The following is a 22084-nucleotide window of genomic DNA, read 5'->3' on the forward strand; positions in this document are numbered from 1 at the left end:
ATTAGAGATCTTATTCCATTATTATAATCACAACTTTGCAAATAGTTTTAAATACTGTGTCTCTCCTTCTTTTGAATTAACTAATCAAAACTCAAATCCTGAATGAATTCCACCTTCTGTTTGTTCCTTGCACCTTAACAGTTAAAAATTGTTTGGGGAAGGCTTGTGTTGTGGCTCAGCAGTAGAGCACTTGCCTAGCAAGTGAAGTCCTGGGTTCAATCCTCAGCACCACATAAAAATAAATAAATAAAGGTATCATGTCCAACTACAACTAAAAAATAAATATTTTTAAAAAATTGCTTGGGGAAAAAAACCACACAATCTGGTAGATTGTTGTCATTTTAAATAAAGTAGTAAATCCAAGTGAGCAATCCAATTACCCAATATTCAGCCTAATAAATACTTGTCTCTTTTCTGAAATGCCCAATTCTTTCTCCTTAGAAGATTTTATTTTCTTCATTCTTATCCAGTGACCTCACCTTATATTTTGAAAATACAGAAAAACCAAATGTTGATAACTATTTTCTCTTTATAAATCTAAAATCAGAAAAACTCCTCTACCTCAGCAATCTCTGCCTCTATTGGATCTGCTCCTTGAATCCAGGCCAAAGGTTCTTAAATGTTTTTGGTCACAAGAACTCTTCACTCTAAAGGGCTTTTGTTTATGTGAATTATATTTATCAATATTTACCATAGAACTAAAAACAAAAATTTAAAATATTAATTTTAATTTTTAAATAAGCAATGAATGCAATGACTATTTCCAAAAACCAATGGACTGACGTTGTTTTACAGTGTTACAAATCTTTTTAAAATATCTGATCTAATAAAAAACATCTTGTGCGAGGTGGGGGGGGCTGGGGTTGTGGCTCAGTGGCAGAGCACTTGCCTCATACATGTGGGGCACTGGGTTCAATCCTCAGTGCCACATAAAAATAAATAAAAATATTGTGTCCATGTATAATTTTTTAAAAAATTAAAGAAAACATCTTGTGTATTCAATGGATCATACTATATTATTTTGGATTAAGCATATGAAAATCTGAATCAAGTATATGAAAGTCTTATCTCATAGATAAGCAGTTAGAAAATGGAGATGTATTATAATCATCTTCAGATAAATGGATAATTCCTTAATAGTATATTTGATAAAGATATGAACAATATGGGTCCTGAAACCATATCAAAGAATACTTTGTTAAAAATCCACTGGTCAGGCTGGGATAGTGGCTCAGTGGTAGAGCGCTCGCCTAGGATGGGCGCGATCCAGGTTTGATTCACCACATAAAAATAAAGGCATTGTGTTGTGTCCATCTACAAAAAAAAAAAAAAAGATTCATATTCATTCTCTCTCTCTCTCTCTCTTTTTTCTCTCTTTAAAAAAAAAAAATCCACCGGTCTCTTGGGCTGGGATTGTGGCTCAGTGGTAGAGCACTCGCCTAGCACGGGTGGGACCTGGGTTCGATCCTCAGCACCACATAAAAATAAAGGCATTGTGTTGTGTCCATCTGCACCAAAAAAAAAAAAAGTATTAAAAAAAAAAATCCACCGGTCTCTCTCACACCCTGAATAGATCTTTTTACCCAGACATGATTGTGTAATATGCACTGGTTATGTTATATTGCTAAATATTGGGTTACTTTAATAGAAAAAAATCCATTTTTACTAATAACACCATTAATCTTACCAGTCTTGGGAAGTAGTTAAGCTTATGGTGGCATATACAAAATTTACAGAATTTTTATTTTTGCTCGAAACTTCAACTTTTATCACTGTGCTTTCCTTGAAGTGAGATAAGTTTACTTCATTACTTCTCAAGAAAATGCCAATACCCAAATGAATAAACATGGTTTGTTTGCCATTCTTTGAAATAAAAATAAATTCCATTAAAAAAAAAGCAAGTTAGTTCAGCTTTTAATTTCAAAACAACTACCCAAGAGCTCTCCTTCAAGAAAAACCACCATTCTTTGGTATGCAGAAGTGCTGTATGCAGACTTTGTATTTTATGACACAACTATTGGACATAACTCAAGGATGAAGATTCAGTAAAAAATAAAAAAAATTTCAGTGCCTCATAAAGATGAAAGTTCAGTGAACCTAGCTTCCTGTTTCAGCTGCTTTGATTGCTATAGCTAGTTTCCCTGCATTCACTTGTACATCTGATTTCATCTCTAACCTATTCCCCAAATGATTCTTCTTCGATCCCATTACTTGTGATTTAAAACTCTTCAAAGGCTTCTAATTTTCCTTAGAATGGAATCTCAATTCTGTATAATAAGCAATAATGCTCCATTTGAATTTAGCCCCTACTTATATTTCCAAATTCTTTTCATCTCTGTCTTACCAAGTCCAATCACACCAGACATCTTTCATTTCCTTGTAATGAAATGGTTTCTTACTTCAGGGTTTTTGCTCACTCCACAGCATACTGGCTCAAAGAATGTTCTTCCCCAGTTTCTTCCTACAGCATACTATTTATTATACTCAAACATTACCCTTTCCAAGAAACCTCTTAATGACCCAATCCAGAGCAGGACCCCTCCGGCTATTCTTTTTCCATAGTTACATATCTGTTCACCTGTTTGTCACTTGTGCCCTACCATGGAGTGTAAAGTTCACAAAAGGTAGGGAACAATGCAGCCTTACTTTCAATACTCTAAATATTTGTTGAATGAATGGAAACAGTTCTCAAGAATTTGTATTAACTAATAAACAGTAATTCTCACATGTTTAGTTGGAGAATGCTGTATTAATTAGTCTGTTATCAAAACTGAAATTCTGACCAATAATATATTATACAGGATCATACATATTTTTAAAAAGCAAAATATTCTGACTTTACCTTCCTTTTACAGGATTCTTAAACTTACCATGTATGGCTTCTTGGTAACCAGGTATCTTTTCCAACTTTTTCAATACAAAATTTTTGAGGCCCATTACTTCCTAAACCAGGAAAACAGGATAATATTTATCTGGTCCTTTACACTTTTGATTCTGACAACAGTTAAATACAGAACATATCACGTAGACATATGAATAATACAGTATAAACTTAAAGAAGAGATGTATAGTGTACATTGCTTTTGTATTAGAAGCTTCTTGGTGCTGCAAATTTAGCAGTAAGAATTATACCACATAAAGATGAGGATTTCTTTTTTTTGAGGGGGGTGGTACCAGGGATTGAACTCAGGGACACTTGACCACTGAGCCTTATCCTCAGCCCTATTTTGTATTTTATTTAGAGACAGGGTCTCACTGAGTTGCTTAGTGCCTTGCTTTTGCTGAAGCTGGCTTTGAACTTCTGATCCTCCTGTCTCAGCCTCCCAGGTCACTGGGATTACAGGCGTGTACCACCATGCCCAGCAAAGATTAGGATTTCTATAGCTTCTTACTCCCTTCACAATCAGGCCAGGAAGCTAAGTAGTGGCCATGTGGGCTATATAAAGAGACACATTTTTGTCTTATAAACACTTTTGATATTAAAAGCTTTTTATAAGGAACCCATAATAGTAATCCTGAGGTTTATTAAGTTCATCATATGTCTAAAAGCCATTATCAATACAAAACTATCTACAGAAAAACTGCACTTACCCATGAGCTCAGCAAATCCTCCTAGTGGTAAGCGGCAGGTTCCAGTGACAAACTGCAGTAGTCGCATTCTTACTTCATTGTCTGTTTCTTTCACAAACTGTAACAAAACCAAATGTATTTTAATATAATATAAATGCTAAATTCTCAAATATACATTAATACAAAATAAATGCAATGAAAACACTTGAATAAATCAAATAATATTTAATGCTGAAATTGATTAAAAGGATATGTGATTAAAAGACGGTTATAATATTTATTCAGCTTAGGCATCATGTTAAGTATATGTTAATCCTTACAAAAACACTACAGATTGGCCACTGAGGGCTTCTGCCAAGCACTATGCCACATACTTCTCATTTAGACCTCACAGCAATTCTATGAGATAAGTCAGATCCTTAACATCACCGCTGCACATGGCCTGTAGAGTGTAAATAACTTGTCGTTTTCAAACAGCTAATAAGTGGTAGAACTAACATTTGAGTTCAGGAATGGTTCACTTCTAAATCATTGTTATTCTTCCTTGAGTCAACTACCCTCTCCCTTTTAAGCTACAAAAAACATAGAACATTTCCCTGTTTCCACTCTGAAGAGTTTGTGGTATTTTCTGGCACTAAACATTTTCCCAACATTTTGTGTTTTATTATCTGAAAAAACAAATTGCAAATACCTCAAAAAATTAGTTCATTGATTACTTCTTTTGACAAAGGGACATAAAATAGGGAAATATGGTTAAATACTGATTTGACTGCTTTGAGTATAATAGAAAGCAAGGAACTTAGGAAGCAGTGTGAGAGTAGAAATGTATCTTTTAAATAGGGAATTAACTTTAAGCATAAGACAAGCTTAATATCAGGTCCGGCATAAATCTTACCACAAACAAACCCAATTCAGAAAACACAATGTTCATTTGGATTTTTATATGATTCAAAGCTTTAGCTCCTTAGCTATGTAGATCAAACTGTCCAAACAGCAAGAGAATAAAAAGGGCAATGAAGCTAGCAAAGAGCCTAAAATGGACATTTACAAACACTTGCATATACTTGATAATGTAATGCAATTCAGGTACTTTTTAAGGCTTGAAAATTAATTTACTTCTATTTATCTATAATATATGTGTATCTATCTATAAATAATAGGTAACAGAATAGAATTCAAAAGTATAAGGGTAAACAGTGTAAAAAAGCATCTTTTCCAGCTTGGCCTCCAACTATTTAGCTTCTAGAACTGTTTTTCTTTTACTCCCTGCCTTTTCAGAGACAGCATATTTAATGGTACATTTTATACACTAGTACATAAATATTAATAGTGAATAATTTATACAGAACACAAATTTTATTATACTTTATTTACTCAGTCCTCTCCTAATGGACATTTAAGGTTGTTTCTAGTATCTGTTAGGATGTTAACAATGTTGTATTAAACAGTTTGGTATGTATCATTTTGCACATGTTCAAATATATTTTAAGATAGATAAAAGTTATGACAAGATACAGCTTTTGGAAAAGTCTTTATCTACTTATATCAAACACCAGATTTTCATCTCAAAGTGAAACAGTTAAGCAGAAGTAAACTAAAAGTTCAATCACTAAGTTGCTCAAACAAAGTCTTAATCAATAGGATATTTATGTGGAAAAATATCCCAGAACTAGAGATTTTGAATTCTTAAACACACAAAATGTGCATCAAGATTAGGATGGTGCACTTGGATGTCCAGAGACAATCCCATTACAGTTCAATCCATAAAACAAAAAATAAATAAGCAAATAAATGAAGTTGTTCTTAGATATCATTCCTTGGATTATTTGATTTCCTTAAAGTACCTGCATGGACTTTCTCACTGAAAACATACTTCCTCATTTGCTTTTGGATTTAAGTGAAATTCAGAGAATATTTTTGACACTACTAGAAAAAATGATGTGCCTACAACTATTACCATTAAATTATTACTTAAACTGTTATTAATTCCCTCATTCAGAAAGACAGTCAAAGAAGTAATGGAAAACACATTTAGCAAGTGTTCACATTACTTCTTTCAGATTTAGAACTGGAAGTATAAAAACCACATCCAAAAGCAGTCTCAATTAAAAATTTTTTTTTAAAAAATCACATTTCATTAGACAACATTTCCTCTGAATACTCTGTTTCGAAAAGATAAAGCAAATACCTGCCAAAACCAAATTATTTGCTTGCTGTTTCGTGTATAATGTCGATAAACAGTATTTCTCTGCCAATCTGCTAAGTCAACCTCCTGCATGCCACACAACATAACCTGGGAAATGAGCATAGTATTAGGCCTCAATAAAGATTTAGTAAAGAAAATAATTATATGACTAAAATTTTCTGATGTGGAGTTATGCACACAGCGTAACTGTGTGAACAGCTTCGTGCATGGCAAATGATAACACTAAGCAAGTCCAACAAAATTTTTAGCAACAGAGCATAAAGAATCCTTTACTATTTTATTTTACCCATGTTTATTGAGCTGAAAACACTTAGAGTTATCTATTCTTCAAGAAAAACAACTGTACCAACAAACTTATTTACTTTACGATATATACATGTCCCAAGTTGGGTATCCAAATTGTTGATTAGTTCAAACATACATTTCTGATGATTTTTTAAAACATCTATGCTATCTTATATATTTAAAAAGTAAAAATACACTAACCTCTTATTCATTTATCCAATCTATTTGGGAAGAAATATTCTACATATATAATATTTTCAAACATTCCCAGATTATATACATAAGATAGTAACTATTTTAGGTATAATAAAATATGTAGTACTTATTTTAATTTTTATAAGTCAACTGAACTATAATTTATATACAGCAAAATACACAAATTTTAAGTGTTTCAACAGATGTATTCACCTGTGTGACCATCACAGTCAAGATACTGAATATTTCCATTATGTCCCTTTTTGGCCTTTTGTAGGTAAAATCATCTACAGTTTTAGATTATCAAGAATTTTACCATTTATGTTTTTCTGAGAAGTTATATATAAGCATATATACATGCTTTTTTCTATACATACTCTCTTCTGATTTCTGATCTTTTTCCACCTCCCACTCCCATAATGTTTCTGGGATTCATCCATGTTGTTATGGGAACCAATAGTTCATTATTCATATCACTGAGTAGCATTACACGACATGACTATATATTTGTTTATCCATTCACTGGATACACACTTAGGTTGCTTTCAGTTTGTAACACTGAAATAATGTTGCAATGAATACTATGCAAAAGCATATGATATATGGATGTATATCATATCTCAATTGGGTAAACACCTAAAAATGTAATGCTAGGGCATAAAGTAGGCTGTTACACACTGAACATTTTAAGAAACTATCAACACCATCCCAAAATGCTGTTTCATTTAGTTTTAAAATTTGTATTTCCCTAATGACTAGTGAGCATCTTTTTATGTGTTCACTTGCCATCTGCATATCTTTTTCTTTGAGACAGGGTCTTGTTAACACTGCTCAGGCTGACCTTGAACTCCTAGGCTCAAGCGATTCTCCAATCTCAATTTCCTGAATAGCTGGCACTACAGGTAAGCACCACTGTGCATGATTTGCATATCGTTTTTGGTGAAGTGAATCTTTGTCAACTTAAAAATGCTTTTGTTGGGCTGGGGTTGTGGTTCAATAATAGAGCGCTCACATAGCACATGTGAGGCACTGGGTTCAATCCTCAGCACCACATAAAAATACATAAAATTTCTGATACACTCTTAACAATCCTAATTCCTGTCTAACTACAACTAAAAAAATTAAAAATTAAAAAGAATGGTGGTTTTTTTTTTAATTGAGCTATAAAGGTTTTGAAAAATATATTCTGGATATAATACCATGTCTCAATAGTTTCTCACAGTATATGGGTTGCTTTTTCATTTTCTTAATAGTGTCTTTTGAAGAACAGAAGTTTTTAGTTTTGATGAAGTAAAATTTATCCATATTTTTCTTTTGTGGTTATTGCTCTTTTTCTAAGAAACTTGTGCCTATCAAGATTTTTTCTTGTTTTCTTTCAAACTTTCACCTTAACATTAATCTTTGTTTATGGGCTGAGAGATAGGGGTTAAAGTTAATTTTCTTCCATATGGATATCCAGTTGATCCAACATTTATTGAAAAGATTTTCCCTTTTACCACTGAAATATCTTAGCACTTTTGTTAAAAATCTATTGATAATATATGTGTAGGTCTATTTCTGAACTCTCTGGTGCTCCTCTGATATATTTGTGTGTACTTCCACAAATGCCACAGTATATTATGGCTTTATAAATAAGTCATGTCCTTTTTCAAAACTGCTTTGGCTATTCCAGAGCCTCTGTATTTCTTTGTAATTTTAGAATCATATTTCACTTTCTACAAGAAAATTAAATTCTGTTGGAGGCTGGCATGATGGCACACACCTGTAATCCCATCTACTTGGGATACTGAGGCAAGAGGATTACAAATTCAAGGCCAACCTGCGTAATTTAGCAAGACCTTTTGTCAAAATAAAAAAATTTTAAAAAGGACTAGGGATGCAGCCTTAGTGTTAGTGAGCTTGCCTAGCATGGGCAAGGCCCTGGGTTCAATTCCTAACACTTGAAAACAAAATTTTGTTGGGTTGTTGACTAGGATTATGTTGAATTAATAGACCTATTTGGAGAGAAATGTCATTTTAACTATATTGGGTCTTCTAATACATCTCACTGCATTTATTTAGGTCTGCTTTTTTTTCTGAGCAATGTTTTGGGGTTCTGGTATAGAGGTTAAACTTGTATATTTGGTTAAACTTGTTATATATATATGCATACATGTGTATGTATATATACATACACACACATACACATATATGTGCATATATATGAATTTTATTCAGTATATAGTAATATTATTCAGCCATAAAAAGGAAGAAAATTCCGATACATGCTATAGCACGGACAAACTTTGAGGACTTATGCAAACTGAAATAAGCTGTGACAAAAAGACAACATACTATATGATTTCACTTATAAGGAGATTTCAAGTGTAGTCAATTTCACCAAAACAAAGAACAGTAGTTGGCACTGGCTGGGGGATGGAAGGAGCTATTGTTAATAGGTATAGTTTCAGTTTTACAAGAGGAAAGTTTTGAAGACTGGATACATGATAATATTTAACATTAGTGAACTGCACAATTAAAACTGGTTAAGATGGTAAATTTTATATTTATCATACACAACAAAAAGAATTTCTGATATACTTTTAACAACCCTAAATACAGTTAAGACCACTAAGAATTCCTAATTTAAAAATCTGATCTTTAAGCCAGGTGTAGTGGCGCATGCCTATAATCCCAGCGGTTGGGAGGCTGAGGCAGGAGGATCAGAATTTCAAAGCCAGCCTCAGCAATTTGGTGAGTCCCTAAGCAACTTAGGAAGACCCTGTCTCAAAATAATAAAAAGGGGTAGGAATATGGCTTAGTGGTTAAGCACCCCTGGATTCAATTCCTGGTACCAAAAACAAATAAACAAGAAAACTGAGTTTTAAAGAAACTCACTACTGAGAGACTTCAAACATTTCCTAAAATTATTAATAATGTTCAAATCACATTATGATCCAACATCTAAATATGATTGATGATTTTATGCTTATGAGATCATCAGGGTTTACAGAATATAACTGAGACTCTCATCCAATGGTAGTATTAATGCCACCTAAACATTTAAACAGATATGAGGATTCAAGATTGTGCTACATGACTTCAAATGTGTGTCCACTGATGCATGAAAGCACATGCCCCCTCCCCCATGTTTTAACATTCCCTACAGCACCATAATAAAAGAGCCTAACCTCCAATTCTTTTTCATCAAAGTACTGTAGCCACTGAAGGGGAACAACTTCATTAAAACCATCAAGGAAAGCTTTGGTTTGTTCTTGTACTCCTCGAGAAAAACGCCACTCTGTCATTAAACTGAAAATAAAGAAAGGTATTTGAAAATAGATTACTATATGTTAAGTTAAAGGATTAAAAGCACCAAGAATTTCTAAAGTTCCTTCCTTTCTATAAACATGTGTGTGTACACATATATTAATGTATATCTACACACACACACACAAAAAATTTTAGAACCAACATACTTCTCAAGATAATCAGTTCTAGCACATAAGTAGCTATTAGAAAGGATGTTTTAAAAATAAGAGGTTCTTCATTTATTAGTAAGACAGTCAAATTCTAGCACTAATATTTCCTCATATATAAAATTTCAACTACTGTGAGCTGACACAGGAAGGGAGTTGCTAATCATTTAAAAGGCTCTCCTTGTACAATGCATTTGCAAGGAAGAGTTGAGGGCACTAGATCAGGGATTCTCAGGAACTTCCAATGACAATCTGTTTACATGCCACATGCCTGTATAGGTTTATGGCTTTAGAAGCCTTAAACCTAGATAACAGGTTCTTTATATGCTGGTTTGTTGGAGAGCATGAAGATTTCCTAACCAAAACAGACCAAAAAAATCAAGGTTGAGGGGCTGGGGTTGTGGCACAGAGGTAGAGCACTCGCCTAGCACATGCAAGGCACTGGGTTCGATCCTCAGCACCACATAAAAATAAATAAATAAAATACGGGTATTGTGTCCAACTACAACTAAAAAAATATTTTTAAAAAATCAAGGTTGAAGTGGAACATTCTGAGAAGACATGTAAAGCATCCGTATAATAGGGAAGCAGGATAAAGAAATAAGAAAGAAAATCTGTCATTAATACAAAATCTGTATTAGAAGCTTCCAAAAGGAGATGAGTCCGCAGAAAATCTTCTGGAGAAACAACATACAGTATCTGATGAAGAGAGGTCACCAATAAGAGCAGGTTCTATCTCTTTTTGTGTCCTACAGGAAGTTGCTCCATATCCTCAACTATACCTTTCTACTCCTCCTCTTCCATTTGTCCACAAAGGTGTTCAGACTAAATCTTCTCCAAAAACCCTTATTTCAACCCAGTGACTTAAACCACTGTTTGTCTTCTGTTTAGCACTGCACTTATAAGACTAGGTTACATTCACTGTCTCCACTTTCTCACCTCCTGTTCATTCAAATTTTGAACCATGATAATTTAGCTTCCAACATCTCTCCCAAGAATTTAAAAAAAAAAAAAAAACTTTCTTTTTTTTATATTTATTTTTAATTGTAGCTGGACACAATACCTTTATTTATTTTTTTAATGTGGTTCTGAAGATGGAACCTAGGGTGTGCACATTCTAGGCAAGTGCTCTACCACTAAGCCACAACCCCAGCCTCAATTAATTTTCTTTATGAATGTCACCAAGGAACTTCTAATTGCCAAGCCCAATGTCTTCTTTTCAGTGTTCATGGTACATGAATGGTCTAAATCCCTAGATATTAGCATTCTAAACTCTTGCAATTCTTCCCAGGTCAATTAATGCCATTTCTAATTGGGCTTTGGTGACTCTTCATTGGTTCACACTATATTCCATTAACATTGGTGTTACTTAAATCTCTACCTTCTTTTCTCCTTCAGTTGTTCACTCTCTAAAAAATGATATTTTCAACTACTACAGTATCACAGAAAAGCCAGGAATTCTTTGGCTTCCCTCCTGAGATGAAGATAGTTATAAATTGTGTCTCTTTGGATAATCCTGTTAACACAATCCACCTGTCAACCAAACCATAAACCTCAACTGTCAAATATCTCAAATTACTATTCTTTCCCTCACTATATATAACTAATCATTGAATCTGCATCATTTTGTGATATCCTCAAAAATCTACTCCCTCATTTTTATCTCTACTGCACAGGCCCTATCTCAAGCCTACAATACCTTACTACTTTTTAACTAGTATTCTAGTCTCCAATTGCTCTCTTACCCTATTCATCTTCCACACAGATGCCAAAATTAGTTGTCCAAAAACATTCTGATGATTCTACCTTGGTTTGTTTATAATAACTATTTATAATTTAGAGCAAAAACCTTCTTCTCTTAGAATAATAGTTTTCTTAAATTGAGGTGCAACTGACTTTTATGCTAGGGTGCTATGTAGCCACTATTTCTCATCATCTTATAACATCCTTAGAGCATTGTAGAATCACAGAATAAATTATTCCTTTAATATCTCAATTCCTCTGCTCTTGTTCTTTTTCCACCTTCCTAGCTTTCGGGCATCATTTTAGACCTAACTTACCCATGACATTCTATGAAGAGCTTTCCTAGCCCTCACAGGAGAATAAATAGCTTCTTTCCCACTTTGGATTCTGACAAAACTTCATACATATTTCTACCATTCATTTACTCAGATGTGTTCAGGTCCTATTTTGTGCACCAAAAATAAGGTATCACAACTAAAAAAAAAAAAAGTATTATCACATAATTTTTAAAAGCAAAACTAAAAACAAGATTAAAGATTTTGTTTGAGATGCATACAAAATCCTCTAAAAATTGTTGGGATTCAAAATTAGATTATTATGGCTGGGGATGTGACTCAGTGGTAGAGTGCTTGGCCTGGCATGCATGAGGCCCTAGGTTTGACTCCCAGCACAATACAGAGGAAAAAATAGGAGTTCAAAATTAGATTATTAACTCTTACAGTAGTTACTATACAAGTAAGATTTTAAAATATAGTGGTGACTTTTCAGAAATCATAAAGTTCAAAGTAATAAGTACTATAAACTCCTATGATGAAATTTTATTTAAGCTGCTTTTTGTTATCTGAAATCATTTATATAGCATTTTTTAAATGCTTAAATTCTTATTTAATAATTACTGTTGGACTTTGTAAAAATCTTAAGGCTTCACCAACATAAAAGCCCAGTGTTTTCTTTGTGAATGTATTTTCTTAAAAATATTATAATAGCTTTATTTTTTCCAATAGCAATAATAAATGCTCATTGCATAACAAAGTAAAACAAAAAATACCTCACAAAGTAGAAAGCCATACAAACAAGAAAATCAATTATTGGTAATTTTTCTCACTAAAAGCAAAAAAAAAAAAAAAAAAAAAAAAAAAAATAGGTAGCAAGAGACCTAGAATATCATGCTAAAAAAAGTCTGCACTTAACTTCGTAAACAGAGAGACACAAAGGATGTGAAACTGAAAGGCCATAACAATTTACAAATAAAGAAGGGAAAAAAGGATTGTTATGATCTTCTGGGGGAAAGCAACATGGTAATATCTATTAAATACTTTTGACCCAATAATTTCACTTTACGTAAATCTATCCTACAAAAATAAGTAATAATATGTATGGACTCGTATATATCCTCCTTCCTTGTTTGTAGTGGCCCAAACAACACAATCTGAATGACCCTTGGAGTAGAAGTGACTAAATAATATAAAAGAAATATACCATAATTTAGCCATTAGAAAATGAGATCTATCTCTACTGAGGTGAAGGTCAGAAAAAAAATGAGCTACAGAGTAATGTGTATGAATATGATCCCATTATTGAAACAAATACAACATATAAAAATCTGAAAGGAAAAAACAAAGATGACAGCTAGAATCCAAGTCTAAAAGGATGAAAATGGTAGTGTCATTAATAAAACTAGGTCAAGAAGAGATAATATGTAGAAAAAAAATGAGAATTTTTATTCTGGACATGTTAAATTTCAGATGGGTCATTGACTGAGTAGTCAAGAGGTAGCAAACTACAGCCTTACCTGGCTGGCCATCTTTAAAAAAAAAAAGATGTTTCAGATAATATTTTGTGATATACAACTATATGAAATAAAATTTATTTTATTGGAATGTAATCACATTTTCTGTTTATAAGTTATCGATGGCTGATTTTGCACTATGTCACCAGAGCTTAGTAGCTGAGTAAGAATGTATGTGGCCCACAAGCCTAAAATATTTAACTACCTGGTCCTTTCCTGATAAAGTTTACAATTACCTGGATAGCAAATGGATATTATTTCTAGAGCTTAGCTATTACTTTAATTTAAAAAATGAAGCCACGGTAGCAGAACAGAAAAGCAGGCTAAATAAAGAGTCCTAGAAAAACTCCTTTGTTTAGGAAATGGAAATTTAGAGAACTATTAAAAGAGAAAGCTAAGAAAATCAGGAAAATACAGTATTGTGGAATTCAAGAGACTAGAAGGTTTCAAAATAGAGGTTGTGGTGAGCACTATTTAAAGTTTAAGTTAAAAATGGAAAAGTGACATGGCACAGAAATAAGCATTAGACTGACAGTAAAAAGCTTAGGTTCCAGATTTGATTTTGCTTACATCAAACAAAGCCTAATAACTTCATCAAAAATTAAGGGGCACATTCCAGGTACGGTGGTGCACACCTGTCATCCCAGCAGCTCGGGAGCCTGAGGCAGGAGGATTGCGAATTCAAAGCCAGTCTCAGCAAAAGCAAGGCGTTAAGCAACTCAGTGAGACCTTATCTCTAAATAAAATACAAAATAGGGCTGGAGATGTGGCTCAGTGGTCTAATGTCCCTGAGTTCAATCCCCAGTACTCCGGCCTTCAAAACCAAAAAACAATTAAGGGGCACAGTCTTTGCAGAGCCACTATTCAGCATTTACATATTCTACAGATTTGAACCTGGACAAAGGAAAATGCCTTTTAGCAAATGGTAGTAGGAAAGTAAATGTCATCATGTATTCTTATTTCAAGAACACTGGTACTATTTAGAACTTCCTGAAGGAGAGAAAAAAGGATAATATTAAAGTCCAGATAGAGAATTTAGTTCCAATGTATCTGTTAAATTCTAGAAATTAGACTCAACAATCTATATCACCTTACCCAATATATTCATCTTTGTTCTCCTCGGTCACCAGGATATTGGAACCTCCCATCTTTAGGTCATGTGAAGTAACTTTCCCTAAAATTTCCATGTCAACAGAAAAATACATTTCTAAGCCACATTCTTCTATGTTGTTGTCTCTAGGTTAAAAAAAGAAAAAAATATATTAAATTAACAGAATATGTAAACGGGTTTCAAGAAAATGCCTTATTGAAAAAAATAAGTTTTTAAACCTTATCCAGATAAGGGAGTTATAAAATTCAGTATCAATAGATTCCAAATCCTTAATAGTAAGTTTTTTACTCAGCATACGCTTGTAGAATGGTAAAGAAAACCCGGTATCGATAAACTTTCCATGAAATAGTGCCTGCCAGGAAAAACAAAAATATTTATTTAAAATTTGCAATAATTTAGAGCATAATGATAATATGAGACTTTATAGAAAAAAATTAGGACATGAACAGCATAAATCATGAAAATTAAAACATAAAATGCCAAGTATAAAAAACAAGAGTTAAAACCTATTTCATGGTCAAACACTTAGCTGTATAATGCACTATCAAAACTAAAAATAGTATGATAAAGAACTTTACTACCAATCACCCCTCACACTTTCTTATAAATTAACATAACTGAATGCAGAAATGAAGAAGGGCCCTGTATAACCTGAAGGACTCTTATCTCATTCCTTTCTTATTTTCAGAGGTTCCTGCAAGACTTCCATAATCACTGTGCCTTAACTCCCATTCACTACAGCCAACACAGAAAGAAACCCCAGGCTCCCAGCAATTTTTGACTCCTTGGGGTTCTTAAAACACAAACAACAACAACAACAAACACTGAAACTATTACCCTATCATTGTATCTCAACCCCTTCATGAAGTTATTCTCCCCTTACTCAGTTTAGATTCCCTCATCAATCATTAAAATTACTTATCTGATATGAAGTTATATTCTCCCCTTATTCAGTTTGGCTTCTCACATCAATCATTAAAATGACTTTATCTGCATACTTTCAAACCCCACCACCCCCACTCAGTTTCTAGCAAAATCCCAAGGCTAGCTAAATTCAACTCTCAGTTTACTCAATACCTGTACCTAGATGGTAGAACACACTGGAAATGCATATACAAACTAACTGGTTCACGATCAACAATCTGAAGTTGAAGCTATGTGTTGTCTGGCATTTACTCTCCCATGCTCCTAAGATGACTAATTTAGTTCCTCTTCTTCTTGCCTCAAGTCCTTTTCTTCTCACTCCTCACTTTGAATTGAGGATCTTAATTCCTCTTTCACCAAAAAAATAGCAATCAGAAAACATGTTTTGTGTTCCACCAAATCTGCTCATTACTAGGCTGGGTCAGAACACTCTTATTATAAATAAGGTTACTATTACTTCTCTGTGTACCATTCCTTTTCTTCCTACTCAACATCATTGTTCCAATATTCCTTGTATTACTGACCTCACCAAATTCTTTTCATTCCTATTTGATCATCCCTGTCAGCAATATAAATGCTTTATTATTCTCCTCCTGTCTCTAATCCAGACCCATTTCTAGTTACTGCCCATTTCTCTATGATCCTCTACAGCAAACTCCTTTAAAAGATACGTTTCTCTCTTCTTCAATCTCTCTTGATTTTTTCCTCATCAATCTTTCCATCCAACCACCCATGAACATCTTTTACCTTCCCAAATCAAATGGTCAATCTCTAGACTTTTTCTCGTTTGGCCTAGCAGTAACTTGACAGGATTAATCATAGCTCCCTTTTTTGTAACACACTACTTCTTCCCTTGTCTTCTAGGAACTACTCCTACTTGATTTTCCCACCTCAGCTATTTCGCTCCTTCCTTATTTTCTTCCCAACTTACAAATGTCCTTGAAATTCCTTAAACAATCACAGCTTTCTCTACATGCCCAGAACTCCCATATGCCTCTCCCTCCCTCAACCCAGATATTCCCTCAATGCTCAACTTATATATCCAACTATATATCCATCCATATCTCCATGTGGATATCTACAGTATCCCAAATTTAGTAAGCCAAATCCTGATTTCCTCAACACCCCAAATTTTCTTTTGCTGTGATCTTGCCTATTAGGAAATAGCAACTGCAAGTAAATACACAGGTCACGAATTTTGGTGCCATACTTGACTCTCTCACACAGAAAATCCTAACCTGCCAGAAAATACTTTTAGCTCTAACTTCAGAATATATCCAGAATCCAAACCACATCCCCTATATTCCACTGCTATATCACACAAATCCAAGTCACTGTCATCTTTCAACTGGATTATTGCCAATGGTCTTCCTGCTTCCACTCTTTATCTTTCCCTGCCCCAATTAGTCTTTCTTCTACACAGTAGCAAAGTAAGTTTAATAAAATTTAAGTAACATGTTACTTAGTTCATGTTACTCACTGCCTTTTACTGAAAACCCTAATGTAAATTTTCTGACATTCCTGCATAGTATTTAATTTCATCTCCTACCACATTCTCATATATTCTGCTCCAGCCATGTTGGACTGTTTCTCAACAAAGAATGCACTTCCACCACAAAGCCTTTGTCTTGCTATTCCATATGCCTAAAATGTTCTCCAAGGAATAACAAAATTAAATCCTGTGCTGTCTGCATGTTTCTGTTCATGTGTCATCCATTAGAGACCTCCTTTTATGACCTTATATAAAAGAGCAATACACCCTTTCCCTGAGCATATATTTATTATTGTTTTCCCTCTTATAGGATTTAGATTCCTAACAGTAAGGAATATGTCTTCTCTTCAAGAGCCTAGATTGGTGCTAGGCATTACAGTAGACACACAATAAATATTTGCTGAATGAATGAATGAATTGATAGTCCAGTGTAAATAAATACAAACACTTCTCAAAAGACAATAATTCCACAAGGGCTTCTTTAATGCTCTGAAATTTTCAAAAACAACCACTTATTAGATAATTGATTTTCCTTTTATCTATAATTAGGCTTTACTTTATAAAATGACTTATAAAGATGTGCTTTATAAATAATCCTCATATTCATAATCTTAATTTCATACAGGCACTCAATATATGAATTATATTTTGATAATTACTTCCTAGGCAAAACTCCATGTAAACAAGATATCTGAATAATAATTAATGCTTATCTTTGTCTTTTAAAGTTCTCATAAAATACTTTCAAAATAGGGAAAATTAAAATAAAATACCGAAAGGTGGGAACTCACCATTGCAATAAAGCGACCGATGAAACAGAAATATGAAAGATGGTCCGGATTAATAGTTGATGCTGGATTTATCTGCAGACAATAGTTGTTTTTGCCTGCATACTCAAATAAGCAATACATTGGGTTCAAAACTTCATGTGAGAGCAAGAAAAACCATTCTCTATAAGAAAATAAATCAAGATTATTTTTTAGTATTCATATATGGGAATTTAAAAACAAGTCTCAAATATACCCATATATATACCGTGTGTGTATGTGTGTGTGTGTGTGTGTGTGAGAGAGAGAGAGAGAGAGAGATTATGCTCACTAACCTTTAAAGTTCTACTGCACAATTCCTCAGCCTTTCTATAACCTGGTTTTCCATTCAAAATTTACCTGTTAGTTTCTGCATTGCCAAACCATAAATGCACTGTTCGTCATGGATACATGCTAATTTCTACACCACACATTCATTTTGGTTTTTCTCAACTTCAATTCAACTTATAGATCCCACTTTATCTCAGTTCAGTGTAAATCCAACCTCATTCATTTCTGAAGCGATTTCAGTATATCATCTATTCAGTCACTGACTACTTTGTGATAACATCCTCAAAATTTTATTTATTTTAACGCAAATGACCTATCCCATCCAATAGAGCAAGCTCCTCAAATGCGAAAGCCATGTCTTTATGTATTCTTTGTATCCTTAACTTCCTATATCCTAGGATCTATACACCATAGGTTTTCCTGTTTTGTTTGCATGGTCACTTGTTTGTTTTTGGTGGTGCTAGGCAAGCACTCTACCATTGAGCTATACCCCCAGGCTCCACAATGGGTTTTAATAAAACATTTGCTAGTGAAACACATAGCGTTGCTGCTATGGAACAGTTTTATTTTGTTGACAATGCCTTAAAAATGAAATTATAATTTTAAAATTATAGTTAAATGTGATAAGAAATTAAACATGATAATATATGAATTATATTCCCTCACTTTAAAGTCTAAGAATTCAACTAGATAAGAGATTAATAATTCATATCACAAAATAAAACTCAATTTGCAGAAGGTTCTTTTCAATAACAATTTCTTCTAAAGCCAAATTTCAAGCTCAAATGATTACAACAAAGAGTACAGGGGCTTATATTCTCTACTTAGCCACAATCCTCTGTTCCTCATTACAGCACTGCTAAACGTAATTGCTTTAAATAAGGAGACTTTCTAGACACATTTTCCTAGTCTTAATAGAGTGGGTAGTACTGAACACTATAGTGAAACAGTTTTATGCTCCCTTAAAGAAGAAATAGCTACTAAGATGCAGCCAACTGATGCAAGTAAAAAGGTGGAAATATGGGTCTATGATTTTAAAGAAAAGTCAGAAACTTAATTCTTAAGTATAATCTGGTGTTTTAAAAAATATATTATCAAGTAATTTACAAAATTTAAAATCACAATGAGGCATCTCTATGCAGGTCATCTGGCTCCACAGCATGTTAAAAATGCTTTTCAAGAGCTTTTAAAACATCCTAAACCTACCTGAAGGAGAGAAGGAAGTCCCTAAACAAAATCAACTAAGAAATGATAAAAAGCAATTCATAAAATGAAATTCAGACCCAACATGGTAGTTAAACCAAGTTACTCTGTGATAAGGCTAAAGAAAGACATGGCCTCAGGGAAGTGGACTGAGGAGTCTAGTGAGAATGTATTTAGATACACAAAAACTCAGAATAAAGTTTCCGGTTGCTTCAGATCACTTTTAGTAAACAGCAGCCCAGAAAAAACAAATTCACTCAAAGAATGGCCATAACATGACACCTAACCCTTGCCTTAGCAGAAAAGAAGAAAAAATTCCTAACAGGAGGCAGAAGAATTAATTTTCAACATGTCCTTCTCTACAGTCTCAAATAAATTGAAGAGACACAAGAAGTTGAAAAAAATTATGACACAACAGATGAGTCAGCAGAGCCTAAAGAAAATAGTACAACTACTAATGAAGAAAAATCACATTAGAAGCAGCAAAACATGGGGCAATACTGCACACAGTGACATGAGGACAGGCTTCAGAAAACTCAAAATAGAGAAGCACGAAGATAAAAATGATTAGAGAAAGATGACGGACAAGTAAGACTGACAAAGGAGATTCCACATACCCATGATTGATGTTCCTGAAGAAAAATGAAACAAATGGAACAGAAAAAATATTCAAAGATACAATAGAAGAAAATTTCCCTGAAATTAAGGAACATCTTAGTATGTTCCTAAAAAAAAAGATATAACATAACCAACAATGAAATTAATGAACTTCAAGGAAAAGAACTGTGTAGACACCCAGAGAAAAGTTTCCTACAAGAGATTGGCTTCATACCATTGTAGTACTGACAATTCAATGCTAGAAATAGTGAAGCAATGTCTAGAGTATTTGAGTAATGAGTTTTGTGGAGGAAATTTAAATCTAGTGAGATTGTTCTCTGTATACAAAAAAGCAACAGAAAACATTTTCAAACATGCAAAGACTATATATATCACCATGTAAACTCTTGAATAAATCATTTGATAATGAGTCTAGCCCAAACACATGAATTTAAAAAATTTAGAAATAAAAAAATCATGGGATAGAAAAACTGGCTATATGCATTAAAACTGCCAAAATAGGACATGTGCAATGGCACATGCCTATCAATCCTAGCTACTTGGGAGGCTAAGGCAGGAGGATCACAAGGTTTTTTGAGGCAAGTCTTGGCAATATAGTGAAACCCTGTCTCAGGAAATAAAAATGAGTGGGGTGCAGCTCAGTGGTAAAACACCTCTGGGTTCAATCCCTAGTACCACAAAATAAATATATAAATAAAAAGTTGTGGGAGGACACTGTCGAAATACAAAACTAGACCCAAACAGTTAAGGCAAATAAGGGTTCAGACAAGACTGCGAATGTTATAAAGTCAGACACTGGAAAAATCATACCACATTTCCTTACCTCTAAAATCTACCTTTCTTTTTAATGTCTGAACACCTCTGAAATTTAGAAAAATTCACAATAGATGCAATATGAACATTAATTATGCTAGTGTTTCTTTACTGAAAAAGTTTAATGTTTTGGATGAATAAATATGCTAACATAAATAAAATTCTGATAGTCTCACTTACAATATCATATTTCTGCCCTGACAGTTGTACCTGACTCTATATCACTCTTTGTTAGTTGTATTAAAATTGTGATTTCATAATTCTGTACACCAGTGAAATATGAGTTAAGAGAGTTGTTTCTGTGAAAAAACAAGTTGAATTCTTAGGAGAGATTTAGTGAGTGTTTTGCTAAAAAAAATAAATAAAAAGTGTCAATTTAGGTTTGTATGAAACATGGGAAGTTATAGGTTTCTTTATTGCTTCACAAATGTCTATTGTTAACAATATCTTTAGTGAATGAGGAAAAAAAAGAAATCTCGATTGAAAATACAAATATAAAACTAAAATACAATGTTATCACAGCAAAAACTAAGAAATAACCTTATGCTGATCCATTAATTATTATATCACTATATATGAAAAACTGTGTAACCATCTGAACAAAAGTATTAGCGTGTGTATGCATGCACTCTTTACATATATACTGACACTGAAAGATATCCATATAAAAAGTAAAAAATTATTATTTACCCTTTTTTCATCATGGGGGATCACAAGCAGGCTTCCTGCATACTAGGTAAGTACTCTTATCACTTAACCATACTCTCAGTCCTCTAAACAAATTCTTACATTTTATACATTGTATAATTAAATCTACTAAAAGCAATAAACATATACCATTTTAATGTGAACACAAATTTACATATGTACATTTACATATTATACATATATGCAGAGAAAATACATAATAGGATAATTAAGAAAGGTAATAATAAAATTTACCTGTAGAACTGTACAAATATTTTATTTTTAAAAATAACGGTGGATTGCTACTGGAAAAAAAAATACTCCAATATTATCACATATTTTTTCAAGCATACGTCTACTGCATACAATAAGATACACTTATTTCAAAGCTGATACATATTTTTTAATGTTACCTTGCTAAACCACCATAATCAAGTCCTTCTTCTCCTCTAAATATTACATATAATCGCCTCCTCAAGTCATAGGGTTTTAATGCCATAATCTAATTAAAATAAAAAACATGAATATTTAAACACTCATAGATGGGCACTAGTTACTTCCAAAACAATTCAATTTAAATTTAACCTATATTTTCAGAATTACACATTTCATTATCTAATGCAAAGATGCCTTTAACTTAAGAGAGAAAATTTTTTTTTCATGGCTAGATATAATCCGTTAAACTTTCTCTGACCCACTTTAATATATTCTTTCCCCTCTTCTAGAACTAAATTACAGTTCTACTTTGGGCTAGTAAAAAGGAAGAAAGAATTTGACACAGAAAGCTGTTAAAGTTAGAAAATATTCTCTTCCTTCTCACTCTCCAAAACCATACCAAAATCTTTCTTTATTTTAAACAGATAAATCTTCTTAAGTAGCAACACTTACGAGGC

General features: G+C 33.2%; 1 protein-coding gene across 3 annotated transcripts in view; it reads right to left on the reverse strand.

Annotated features, from left to right (window-relative positions):
* The window catches only part of Wwp1 (WW domain containing E3 ubiquitin protein ligase 1), a 117968-nt gene that overhangs the window by 4651 nt on the left and 91233 nt on the right, over positions 1-22084 (reverse strand). For all 3 annotated transcript variants that reach the window (XM_071602257.1, XM_027947974.2, XM_027947970.3), the window contains 8 exons: positions 21605-21693; positions 17565-17724; positions 14576-14709; positions 14342-14482; positions 9427-9547; positions 5759-5863; positions 3592-3688; positions 2871-2943 (listed from right to left, as the gene is read on the reverse strand). In XM_071602257.1, the coding sequence (XP_071458358.1) occupies positions 2871-2943; positions 3592-3688; positions 5759-5863; positions 9427-9547; positions 14342-14482; positions 14576-14709; positions 17565-17724; positions 21605-21693 (920 nt within the window). The remainder of the gene's footprint in view (positions 1-2870; positions 2944-3591; positions 3689-5758; positions 5864-9426; positions 9548-14341; positions 14483-14575; positions 14710-17564; positions 17725-21604; positions 21694-22084) is intronic.

Source organism: Marmota flaviventris, chromosome 15 (genome assembly GCF_047511675.1).
Source record: "Marmota flaviventris isolate mMarFla1 chromosome 15, mMarFla1.hap1, whole genome shotgun sequence".
NCBI classification, from domain to species: Eukaryota; Metazoa; Chordata; class Mammalia; order Rodentia; family Sciuridae; genus Marmota; species Marmota flaviventris.